The following is a 13290-nucleotide window of genomic DNA, read 5'->3' on the forward strand; positions in this document are numbered from 1 at the left end:
CCTTGAGCCTCCATCTCCTCTGCTGTAGGATATGAATAACAATACCTTCCTCACATGGGTAGTGTAAGGATTAAATGAGATAATGTATGAGGAAGAATAAGTACAGGGCCTGGAATATATATATATAGTCACAGCTGTGTGGTGAATATTATAGTGACATTCATCGGCCCATTGTGTTCACTCCAAGTACAGTAGACCATCTGCTGAGTAAGACTGTATCTTAAAGACAAGAATGCCAACACTCCTGCATGATGAGTGAAGAGGACTCATATGCCAACTCCAAAATAAATAATTAAAATGACCATATTATATTTCTGAGATTTACAGGCTCGTGAGAAATGGAGGGCAGCCTCTTCTTGGTGGCTTTGAAATTGCTCTCCAAGACTGTAGGAAGACCATGAACTTTGAGTCATCAAGACTTCTTTTGAGCTGTGGTTCCCTTACTTGCTTCTCTCACACCCTTAAGTAGAGTTCTTAGCCTATCGGTGCCTAGTTTCCTGATCTACAAAGTAGCATTGCTGTGTTGGTGGGAGGGCCCAGTGGTGTAGCCTCTGTGGAAGACAGTATGGAGGTCCCTCAAAAAATGAAAAATAGAATTACTCTGTGATCCAGCAATCTCACTAATGACGGTTTACCCAAAGAATGTGAAAAAACTAATTCAAAAAAACCTTGTGTTTAGTGTAGAATTATTTATAATAACCAAACTATAGAAGCAGCCCAACCGTCCATCAACAGAAGATATAATATATATAGACTGGAATATTATTCAGCCATTAAAAAAAAAAACAATGAAATCTTGCCATTTGCGATAACAGGGATAGAGCTAGTGAGTATAATGCTAAGTGAAATAAACCAGTCAGAGAAAAACAAATACCATATAATTTCACTCCTAAGTGCAATTTCAATGAGCAAGGAAAAAGAGAGAGAGAGAAACCAAAAACCAACCCTTAACTATAGAGAACGAGCAGATGGTTACCAGAGTGGAGGTGGGTAGGGGATGGTGAAATGGGTGATGGGGGGGGTTAAAAGCACACTAATCCTGATGAGCACTGACTGATGTAGGGAAGCGTTGAATCACTATATTGTATATCTAAAACTAATAAAACGCCATATGTTAACTACCCTGGAATTAAAATTTTTAAAAGTTGGCACAGCGTCTGATACACAGTAGGTCCTCAAAATTTGTGGGTGCATCCTGCCCATGGCTTCCCTAACGAACCCTGTTGAGAATGTAGTCATTCTCCTGCCAAGTCAGATGGTCACCTCTTCCTTTCACACAACTGAGATTGAGATTCTATTTCCTCTCAGATGCTCCATTTGTAGTGTTAACATTTCCATTTAAGCTGTAGGGAATTATTTCTGAGTATATTACAGGAGATTTGGGTCAGGCTTCCTTGAGAGAGAATAGAAAGGAACTTTGCGTTACACCAGGCGGGTAATTTTATTGAATCTTTTGGAATTTCTGAGGGTGAGGTTTACTTATGCTTAGCTGTCCTCAATAAACATCAACCCTATAAGTGTTATCTCCATTAAACCAAAAATCTTCACTATGTTTATTTTGTGAATTGGGTCATTTAAAAAAGATGCACTTTCTCCATTTTTTTTTCCCAATCTGGAAATAGGAAGATAGACAACATGAGGGACGTACACCAGAATTGTCTCTGAGTTCTCTTCCAGACTCAAGGATAGATTTACCTTGTTGTACACATAGCTTTTGACAAGAAGAGTTAAATCATTTCTTCATGATTGTTCTAGGACTCAGACATACATTATTTCAAACTGGCTCTCCCTCCATGTGACTGAGTTTTGCTGAATAGTTTAGGACAGCTGACTTTTTAAATTAGGTGATGTAAAAATATATGAGATATATACATATATATACACACATATACACACATATGTATTATATATAATATATTGATATATTTAAAATATAAATAAAATAATATCTATAAATATATTACACATATATATTACATAGATCAATGTGCTATGTATAGTATCAGCATGGCTGGGTAAGACCAGTTTAAACAAGATATAACAAAGAAAGCAAACGGGATGTGAAGATAAATATGATGGTTAATTTTCTATGTCAATTTGGTTGGGCCAGTGTCCAGATATTTGGTCAAACATCATTCTGGATGTTTCTGTGAGGGTATTTTTGGATGAGACAAACATTTATATCTGTGGATTTTGAATTAATCAGATTGTGCTCCATAATGTGGGTTGGTGCCCCCAGTTAGGTGAATGCCTCATGAGAACGAAAGGACTGAGCTTCTTGAAGCAGGAAGGGATTCTGCAGCAAACGGCCTTCACACTTGAGCTGCCCCATTGGCTCTTCTCTGGTTCGCCAACCTGCCACCCACCCTACAGAATTTGAACTTGCCACACACATCCTACTGGTTTCCTTTTCTCCAGAGAACTCTAACTACTGCAATAAATAATCCCAAACACCCTGTGGGGCTCCTATACCTCAACTCGTATTTAAAGAAAACCTGTCATATTGCACTGTTAGGTCATTAGTTGCGCAATCTAATCATTTCCAGTAGCTAAAAGCACAAGCTTTAGAGCCAGAGATATGTGGGGTCAATCCCTAGCTCCCCAACCAATGGCCCATTTGCCTTCTGGTGGAAAATGACCAGAGGCCTAGGACAGGTATGCCTTGTGGGAGGCCTCCATGCCACAGGTGGGGTTAGCCCACTATCTTTCCATTTTAAGAGGAAGCAAATGACATGAACCTAAGTACCACATTTGTTTGGTCCTCAGTTTGGTGAGGGAGAAATTGTAAGACTTCCTTAAGTTCAGGTTCAGAACTTAGCACGGTCCCTGACACCAAAGAACAGTTCAACCCAAGATGGCAGCTGTTATGAACAAGATCATTGCTGACTGTCAAAGAACCAAACTTCTCTTGACCCTAAGAATGCAATGGCTGGATTTATTTTCCTCTAATACAGTGGCGTCATCAGCATAAAAGATACGAATCCATTTAATAACAGGACTTGGCCAATCATGAGCTACTGTAAACCTCCATATTTGCTATAGGAAGACATCCAACTTTACAAAATGAGTAACCTGAGATTAATTCTTTGCTTTGCAAAAGAATGCATGGCTTTTAGATGGTTTCAAGTGATCAAAATAATATTGAGTGATATGCAGTCCCTCTGTGGACCACCTGTTACCTGCTCCCAACACATACGGGTCCACCCCATCTCCAACCAGTGGAAATGTCTGCAGGCCAGGAAATCAAGGAACTTCTCTGACCTACAGATTTCTCCAGGTCTCCTCCCAGGATGAACTTCAGCAGCCAAGTGTCCATTCCGGTCCCCTATTTTCCTGAAAAGGAACCTTGCTGCCTCTGCCCCTGCCTAAGCCCTGCATTTAGAGACTGGTGGAGAAATCACAATTCCCCATGTGGCCTCCATCTGGAAGGGGCTGTGATGCTTGCCTGTGCTCACATCAAGATCGCTGGACCTGGTGGGCTTTACCACCCCCGCCCGTTGTGTCATCCTGGATAAGTCACCGAGCCATCAGCAATGGCACTTACATCCCTCCCTTGCAAAGTAATCATCACTTACGCCTCTCAACTTATTTTGCAATGGATGAAAATAAAACATAGAGGGGGACAATGGAAGCAGCTAGAGGCAGCCAGAATCTCCCCTGCAGCTTCAACTTCTCTGCTCAGCTCTGCTTCCTGGTCAGCATGAGACAACTTTTTCCAACATGCTGTGCACCAAAGTAGTTCATTGGAAACACTGTAATTAGCATTACAGTTAAAATGACACTATTGCAATGTTAATTACTACAGTGCAGATGTACCATTAGATATCATACATAATGTTGTCAAGCTTTTATTTTTAAATTAAAGTGCAACAAACCATACCCGGGCTACACAGCTTTTTTTGATTAATACAAATTAATGTTATTTCAGTGTCTAGGGGAAGGGTGGGGGTAAGGGGGTGTTGTGTCTAGCTGTAAGAACGCATAGGCAAATGGTCAAGTTGCAGGTGGATTCCTCACAACTCCCTTCCCCTTCTCTGGTCTCTGCTTGGTGGAGAGTGTGAGCTCCGTGAGGACAGGGACTGTGCCTTGTTTTAGTCACCATGCCATCCTTGGCTCCTAGCACACAGAGGCATTATTTGGACTCTTGATTTCGCCTCAGGTCATGATTGCAGGGTCGTGGGATGGAACCCCACCTCGGGCTCTGCGCTGGGCGTGGAGCCTGCTTAAGATCCTCTTTGTCTCTCTCTCTTTGTCTCCCTCCCTCTGTTCCTCCCCCACCTCACATGGTCTCTAAATAAAAAAATAAATTAAATTAAATAAAAAATTAAAAAATAAATAAAATCCGAAATGAGGGGCAAATGAACCATCACAATGCAGGAGTCAGTAGAAGTCCTTCATTGTGATGTTTAACAAGCATCCCACTGGGCGCTGGGAAGTGGGGAAGATCGGCATGGGTCCCTTGTTGAGCATCGTCATGGTCTTAAGTCTGAGCAACCGTCACTGCCGTCCATATCCAGAACTCTTTTCCTCTTGCAAAACTGAAACTTCTGTACCCATTAAGTAACAACTCCCTGTTTCTCTCCCAGCAGCTGCTGGCAACCACGTTCCACTTTCTATCCCTATGACTCTGACTACTCTGGGGACCTGTATAAGTGGAATCTATTTACATTTAAAATAATTACTGATGAGGATGATTTACTTCTATCATTTTGACATGTGTTTCCTATATGCCTTATAGTTTTCTATCCATTTTCATGGGGGGGGGGCGGTGGGAGCAGGGTTCTTATCTCTATATTATGTAGACGCTTCAGGAAATTCACTGAACCACGCAAGGTCACCAAGAGGCACACTGGGAATCTTTTGACTCAAGAGTCCTTCCTTCTCCCACCTGCTATGTGCCAGTATGTTTGTTTTGTTTTTTTTTTAAGTCCTGGGGAAATGCAAACAAGAGTACCACCTGGCCCCTGCCTTGTTTCAGTGTGCAACAGTTTTCTTAGGCACGTTAGACATTAGACAGGCACAGATGGAAAGATTTCCAGAAGTGCAGGAAAACCCCAGATACTTGCCTAATGGAACAGAGCATATGTCCTCTAAAAATTTAGGACAGTGGGGTGCCTGGGTGGCTCAGTCAGTGAAGCATCTGCCTTCTGCTCAGATCATGATCTCAGGGTCCTAGGATCGAGACCCACATCAGCCTCCTGGCTCAGTGGGACATCTGCTTCTCCCTCTCCCTCTGTCCCCCTCCCGGCCACTCACTCTCTCTCTCTCAAATAAATAAAAGTCTTTAAAGAAAATTCAGAGGAGTTCCTTTTACACTGCCTCACACACACTAGGTGCCCACGGATGCTACTGGTTGAATGTCATGGTGCTGTGTCATTTGAAGACAATTACAGAGATCCAGCTCTGCTCTGTGGGGTCTGCTCTCCACATCGATGGCTGTGGCCGTAGATAGTCATGTGCTCACCACTTGATGCAGAATTTGCCAACTGAAATATCCCTGGATCAATAAGACTAATTTATCCATAGTATGATCATTGCAGTACATTTTTGCAATAGTGAAAAAGTGAAGGGGATGTAAAGAGTCAACCATAAATTCTGTATTTTTGCGGTGGAGTATTATGCAACCATTTCAAAGTATTATTACAGAAGAGCAGTTTAATGACCCGGAAATATTCATGTTTGTGAAAATTATATATATATTTATATAATACATAATCATATGTGATATTTATATATATAGTTAAATAAGCATATTGTATTTGTGTACATAATATATACAATTTGTGTATATATAGTTAATATATAGTAATATGTATTATTTATTATATATTAAATAATATTGCATTCATCTAATATTATGTCATGGTATATTATTTATATATTAATATAAATACAATTAATGATTTTTTAAAATTATATATTATTTTTTCAGTGTTCCAAGATTCATTGCACCACACCCAGTACTCCATGCAATATGTGCCCTCTTTAACAGCCACCACCAGGCTCACTCATCACCCTGCCTCCTTCCCCCCCAAAACCCTCAGGTGGTTTCTCAGAGTCCACAGTCTCTCATGGTTCATCTCTCCCTCTAATTTCCCTCATTTCACTTTTCCTTTCCTTCTCCTAATGTCCTCCATGCTAATCCTTATGCTCTACAAGTAAGTGAAACCATGTGATAATTGACTCTCTCTGCTTGACTTATTTCACTCAGCATAATCTCCTCCAGTCCTGTCCATGTTGATACAAAAGTTGGGTATTCATCCTTTCTGATGGAGGCGTAATATTCCATTGTATATATGGACCATATCGTCTTTACCCATCCGTCTGTTGAAGGGCATCTTGGCTCTTTCCACAGTTTGGTGATTATCTTCTCCTATTCCTTGGGTTGCCTTTTTGTTTTGTTGACTGTTTCCTTTGCTGTGCAGGAGCTTTTTATCTTGATGAAGTCCCGAGAGTTCATTTTCGCTTTTTTTCCTTTGCCTTTGGAGAGATGTCTTGAAAGAAGTTGCTGTGGCTGATGTCGAAGAGGTTACTGCCTATGTTCTCCTCTAGGATTTTGACAGATTCCTGTCTCAATTAATGATTTAGACATTAATCTATAATAAATATATACTACATAATACCATTATTATATTAATATTACACATAACATATTATAAATAATAGTATATATTTATATACACAGACTCATATATATACATGTATGTGAAAAATCACTCATCTGGTTTTACAGACACATATATAAAATGATCTTGTTAAAATATGGGTATAGACAGTCATACATATATGTTATAGTATATATAGTTGTAAGAATATATGTATCAAAATATTAGTGATGATCATTGTATATACATTAGTATATAGTATATATCATTGTATATACATTAGTATATAGTATATATAGTTGTAAGAATATATGTATCAAAATATTAGTGATGATCATTGGGTTATTGTGTTATTGGGTTATTGTGGAATTGTAGCTGATTTTTATTTCCTTGAGCCTCTCTATATCTTTCTAACCATATATAATACCTGTATATTATCTTAATAATTAGAAAAGGTAAATTTTACCTAACAATAAATGCAGTGTCAAACACAAACCTATCTCTAACCATTTTACTGCCAAGAAACTCATGTGCTGGGATGTGAAGAAGAGACAAGCCCTCATGATCTCATACTGACTATGCATTTCTTTGAGACTGGAGGCGTGCACACTTTGGGATTATCTGGTTGCCAAGGTTAGATAGCTTGAGAAAAAAAATAGTTTATTGGTAAGATGTAAAGCATATGAGAAAATGCAGCTCAGACCTCATGAAGGAGATGGGAAGGATTTCTGAAGGTCAAGGAGCTGTTCTCCCTGTGTCAGTGCATGGTTTCCTCTGTCACTGCTGGCACATCTGCTTCTCTCTGGTCTGACTTCCAGCTACCCAGCAGGCTGAGTCTCTGGACTCCATGGGACTTTCCAGTTCAGGTACTCAACAGTGCCAGGCCCTCAACAGAGTTTCTGTTGCTAGTTCCAGATTCAGGAGGGGGAAGATTATTCACCTAGTGTATATGTTAGCTTTTGCTCTATTACAAACGACCTCCAAAACTTAGGGACTTAAAACCCCAATTATTTAGCTTCCAAGTCTGTGGGTCTGTGGGCAGTTCTTCTGGTCTAGGCCAGGCTAAGCTGACTTCAGCTAGGCCAGTCAGCTGGCAGGCCAGCCATGGGGTGGTCAGTCTGTGATGACTTCTCCTTGGATGACTCTCTTCAGTGTTGTATCATCCCCCAGCAGGCTAGCCCTTGTTGACGTGGTCTCAAGTTTCCCTGAAGGAGAAAGCACAGACGTCATATTCTGTATTGGCCAAAGCAAGTGAAAAGGCCAGCCCAGAGTCAGGAGGGAGAGAAGCAGATCCCTATCTTGATGGAAGCAGCTACAGAATCATGTTGTAAAGAATGCATTTACACGGAGGGGAAGAATTCTGGCCATTTTTGCAATCTGCCCTTTAATCTGCCAAGCACCCAGGCTGACATGAGCTCCATCTTGTAGCTACAGAACATTTACATATTTCCACGTGGCCCCAGGGATTGAGGCAGCCAGGGAGAGAGAGACTGGAGACTTGTTCATAAGTTTTCCACTGTTTCACCCTGGAAGTGACACCCGTCTTTTCCTCTCACATCTCATGGCCAACATCAGTCACATGGGCTCCACCTTACAGCAAAATGGCAGAATCATGAGTCAATGGAATATTTAGTGGGCATTACTGTCTCTGCCACAGTGAGCCATCTATAGACCTATTTGGTTATTCACAAAACTAGTGTCAGAAAAATGGAGGGTCAGATAAGGATAGCGCTAGTGAGAAAATATATAAAAACATGACGAAGGAAGGTATCAGACATTACATAAAGCCATTAAGGAATTCCTAAGGCAGAAGGCTGGGCCCAAAACAGTCAGAATAAGCCGGAAGAAAATCCAAGTATCTCAGCCTCTGAGAATCCAGAAGCATTCCATTCAGACCCATTCAGAGTCTCCTTTAATCTTCTGTTCTGCCCCAAGAGCTAAGTCAACCCAGGAGACGAAGGCAGTAGAGTCAAGGGTAGGAATCGGGGTTCTAGGATCAAGGGTTGAGAGGTCCTAAGTTAAGAAAATAAAGCTAAATATCAAGTTCAAAGAGAAAAGAAGGAAAGCAAGTATCAAGCAGTAAAGTCAGGCAGTTGAGAGACTGAAGCAAGATGGAATCAGGAGTGAGGAAGGGAAATGGGAAACTTGGATCCATCTCTTTAGCATAGCACTGAATCCATGAGCTCTGAGAAGAGGTCAGAGCTCACATTCTTTTTTTTTTTTTTAAAGATTGTATTTATTTATTTGATAGACAGAGATCACAAGTAGGCAGAGAGGCAGGTGGGGGTGGGGTAGCAGGCTTCCTCCTGAGCAGAGAGCCCAATTCGGGGCTCAATCCCAGGACCCTGAGATCATGACCTGAGCTGAAGGCAAAGGCTTAACCCACTGAGCCACCCAGGCGCCCCCAGAGCTCACATTCTGCACGGCATCTGGTGGCAGGGACAAGAGAGGGACCTAACAAAGGCACAGGGAACTGCACACCTGAGACTTCGGACCAAAGCCTTCAGTCTCCCACGACAGCTCATTCCTGTTCACCCATTTTGGCTTCCTTGTCTCTCATTTGGCCTTAGTGGCATCTCTTGCTTTCTCCAATTTCTCACACTTGAGATTTTAACTTTTACAGTGTCTCTACATTCCAAGTACTTATGGTTAGAGGGGCAAGTTGTTTTTTTAAGTTTTTATTTTAATTCCAGGATAGTTAACATACAGAGTAGTATTAGTTTCAGGTGTGCGATATCGTGATTCAACGATCCCATACATCACCTGTTGCTCATCGTGACAAGCATACTCCTTAATCCCCATCACCTATTTCTCCCATCCCCCCCACCTGGCCCCCCTCCTGTGACCATCAGTTTGTTCTCTAGAGTTAAGAATCTGTCTTGTGATTTGTCTCTTTTTCCTTCTTCCTTTGCTCATTTGTTTTATTTCTTAAATTCCATATAAGGGAAATCATATTTATCTTTCTCTGACTGACTTGTTTTGCTTAGCCTGATACTCTGTAGCTCCATCCATGTTGCTGCAAATGGCAAAATTCCATTCTTTTTTATGGCTGAGTAATATTCCTCTGTGTGTGTATGTGTGTGTGTCTTCTTTATCCATTTATCTATCAATGCTATCAATGGATACTTGGGCTGCTTCCCAGGTTTGGCTCTTGTAAATATTGCTGCTAAGAACAAAGGGTTGCCTGTGTGCCTTTGCATCAGTGTTTTTGTATTCTTTGGGTAAATATCCAGTAGTGGGATTGCTGAATCAAAAGGTAATTCTTTTTTTTAAACTCTTTGAGGAAACTCCATACTGTTTTTGCAGAACTGCTGGCCCAGTTTGCCTTTCCACCGACAGTGCACAAGTGTTCCTCTTTCTCCACATCCTTGCCAACACCTATGTTAAGAGGAACAAGTGACTTTTTCTAAGGTGAAATGTTCAAAATATTAGTCACAATTGCTGAGGTCGCTTTTGAATCCCTACCTCAAATTCCTACATGATCGTGTGATCGTGAATATGTTTTATGCCTCACGGAAAGTACCACATACGCCAGGTAGGGCAGGAATGCCCTCCAGGTACTGCTACTCCCCATTTCATATAGAGACTTAGCCTAATGGTTGCCCATCAAGAGGAGGCAAAAGGCATCTGTCTAAGCACCATGCTGGGTTTGGTGAGACAAGGAAAGAGAACCTTGCTTGACTTGGTGTGCATTGCGTTGCAGGTCAGTGGGACCATGTACAACACTGGAAGACATGTGTCCCTGCGCCTGGACAAGGAGCACTTGGTTAACATATCAGGAGGACCCATGACATACAGCCACCGGCTGGAGGAGATCCGACTACACTTCGGGAGTGAGGACAGCCAAGGGTCGGAGCACCTCCTCAACGGACAAGCCTTCTCTGGGGAGGTATGTGGGGCTGTTGAAATCCTAAAGCTGAGGGCCAATTAATAAGACTTGGTGCCTATTTATACCCAAGGTGGGATAACAGATGGAAAGCTTTCTTTTAAATCTGTGAAATGAGAAGGTCAGTGCCTCCTTTCTCCATCTGTCTTTTTGCAAGTTGACTAGAAGTCTATAAACGTGCTTCCAGTTTTTTCTAGGGAAGGCCACAATGGACCTGGGTATTTCCTTCTGAGACACTGGCGCAGCTCTCATGACTCACGCCCTACAGTGTCTCTGGAGCATTATTTTAACCCCAAACCCTCACTTTTCTTGCATACCTTCACTTAGACCTACCTGGACCATCAGCCTCTCATAGGAGGGTATAGACTCCATAATTCTTCCTTCTGGCAGAATGGGTCTTATTTGCACAAAACTATAACTTACTGCGAAACAAATGTCAGGCAACTAAATGGTCTTCCTGACTTTCTACAGATTGGAAATGTCACTGTATGTCACCATTAATGGTGAGTATCACTGTGTGCCACCATCAACCCAGATAGGATTCAGACCATAGCAGCGAGCCAAATGGCTTCAATTATAGGATGAGAGCTACAGTTTAAACAGATATCATCCGGGTTCTGACCCTTGACAAGCATGGTCTAGTTAATTTGTCCTCCTACACTTGATGGTGGTTATCAACCAGGAGTCCAGGGTGCTTATATGTTAAATAGCCAGTAACTACGTTTCTCTTTAAAAGTCCTCGGTACCTGATGTCGAGAAAGCTGTGAAATAACAGAAGTATGTATCTCACAATTGACTTGGTCTTTTTAATTTTTTTTCAATCAACATCGTGTTTAAACCTGGCATTGTTTTTAATACTCATACTATACTCGTAGGCGAGTATAGGGACCCTAAAGGAAAAACTCCCTCGGGTTGCTGTTTCTGGGCCAGAGTATAGAGCAGGGAAGATGATGAAAGCAGGGCCAAAGTCCATGAATTGAGAGTGACCAGGGACTGCCAGTCTGAATTAGGGACTATTCTAAATTAATAGACACTTCCTTCTTAAATACATATTATTTCAATATTTGTAACTACTTTATTTGTTGGTTTACTTGCTCATTTCTTCGCTTTTCTCCCTCACTGAACTGTTATAGTCTTCTCCTTACCACAGTGTTGCCTCCGACTAAAAATTAATTTATTAATGAATTTACTCAATGCATGAGTGAAAAAAAATGTGGATGGTTACTTGGCTAAAATCTTTACTTTGTAGAATTCCTTAGAATTGCCTTTTTTCAATGTGTGATAAAGGGTGCGTTGTAATTTGTATAGGAACTACAATATTGGAGTAAATGAGTCTCTCCAAAATCCTTAAGGGAAACATATAACAAGTTGATCTCTCAAAGTATTAATTTTCCTAGACATACCCAGACCGCAGGTATCAGGCACTCCAAGGAATCTGCATTTTTAAAGCCCCCAGGAGAGTCTGTTGACTAGGTTTGTGAAACATTCACTCCACTAGCACATTATTAAGTGCTCTCAATGAATAGAGCCTCTAAACAGAGTTGCAAGTGAGAATTAACTGGGGACCATTGTCAAAATATTTACATTTGAATCCTTCCCTAAAACAATTGAATCAGGGCCTCAGGGAGTGGAGCCCAACTATGCACACTTGTAGAAATTCTGGTGAGTGACCACTGGGCCACTTCTAGCCCTAGCTCTGCTGTAATTATCCCAGTTTTCTAAATAATGAAGACTTAACCAACCAAACCATATTGCACAAGAATTAAAAAGGGCACCCAGGTGTCACTGCAAATGGCAAAGCTGGGGTGCTGTCTAGATGGATGGGATCTGGGGAATAGCTTCCCAAGAAGGCAAGCCAGAGCCTTGGCCTCAGCACAAGAACTCTCACACTTTGTCATGGGCAGCCGACATCAGCTATGTCATATTTCTTTCCGAGCCCCTCGGTATGAGTGGTCTAAGTATGGAGTGAATTCTGAACTGGTGTGGGTGTAGGTGCAAGAAATCAAAATGCTAGAAGCACCCAAATAATGTCACGTGGCTAAGTATTAGCCTTTGAGATATTTAAGAGTTTAGTGACTAAAAATTTTGGCACCTTCTCTGTGGCCTGAGGGAAAAGACCTAGGGTCCATGGATGGAAGTCCTAGACAGATGGAGTTCAGCAAAATAAATAATATGTTCTAACAGTGAGAGCTATCCATTGCTGGAATGAGTCTGCCTTTGCAATAGCGAATTCCCATCACTGGAATTACTAAGCATGGAATGGAATTTGAGGACTTCATAAGAATGACTCACCTCATATCCTCATGAGCACCTCATGAATGCACCTTCTAGTGCTGAAATCCCATGCAATCCATGATTTCCTGCTAGAAAATGTCCCCCAACCAGATGCCCCTGAGTGTTAGCCCCAGTTAGAGTACACAGAGCCCATCCTGTAGGTCGGTGTCTTATTTTTATTTTGTGCTCTCCTCAAAGCCACCTTTGGTCTCTGTTTTTGGCTATCCTCTGAGAGCACCTAAGCAGACACTTCTAGCAACGGAGCGTGTGTTTGTTTTGTTGACAATGAATAATCACATCGCCATCTGTCCCATCTATCATCGCTGATCGTGATAAGTCAATTAATGCCGGGCATTTTCCTTGGCACAGCGCAACTGTCGTTATCTCAAGAGCTGTAGATTAATTGCAGTCTTGTCTAGTGAGGTTATTGTAATTGATGGTAATCATTTGCTTTGTTTTATAAAGCTGCGTGGATGTACGACACAGTCAGCAACCGCATTTTTTTTTTTAATTATTCATGTCCTA

General features: G+C 41.5%; 1 protein-coding gene across 1 annotated transcript in view; it reads left to right on the plus strand.

The window, feature by feature from the left end:
* CA10 (carbonic anhydrase 10) overlaps positions 1-13290 on the plus strand; it is a 501647-nt gene that overhangs the window by 384747 nt on the left and 103610 nt on the right. Inside the window, exon 4 of the mRNA XM_045983884.1 lies at positions 10309-10494. Within this exon, the coding sequence (XP_045839840.1) occupies positions 10309-10494 (186 nt within the window). The remainder of the gene's footprint in view (positions 1-10308; positions 10495-13290) is intronic.

Source organism: Meles meles, chromosome 18, assembly GCF_922984935.1.
Source record: "Meles meles chromosome 18, mMelMel3.1 paternal haplotype, whole genome shotgun sequence".
Lineage (NCBI taxonomy): Eukaryota > Metazoa > Chordata > Mammalia > Carnivora > Mustelidae > Meles > Meles meles.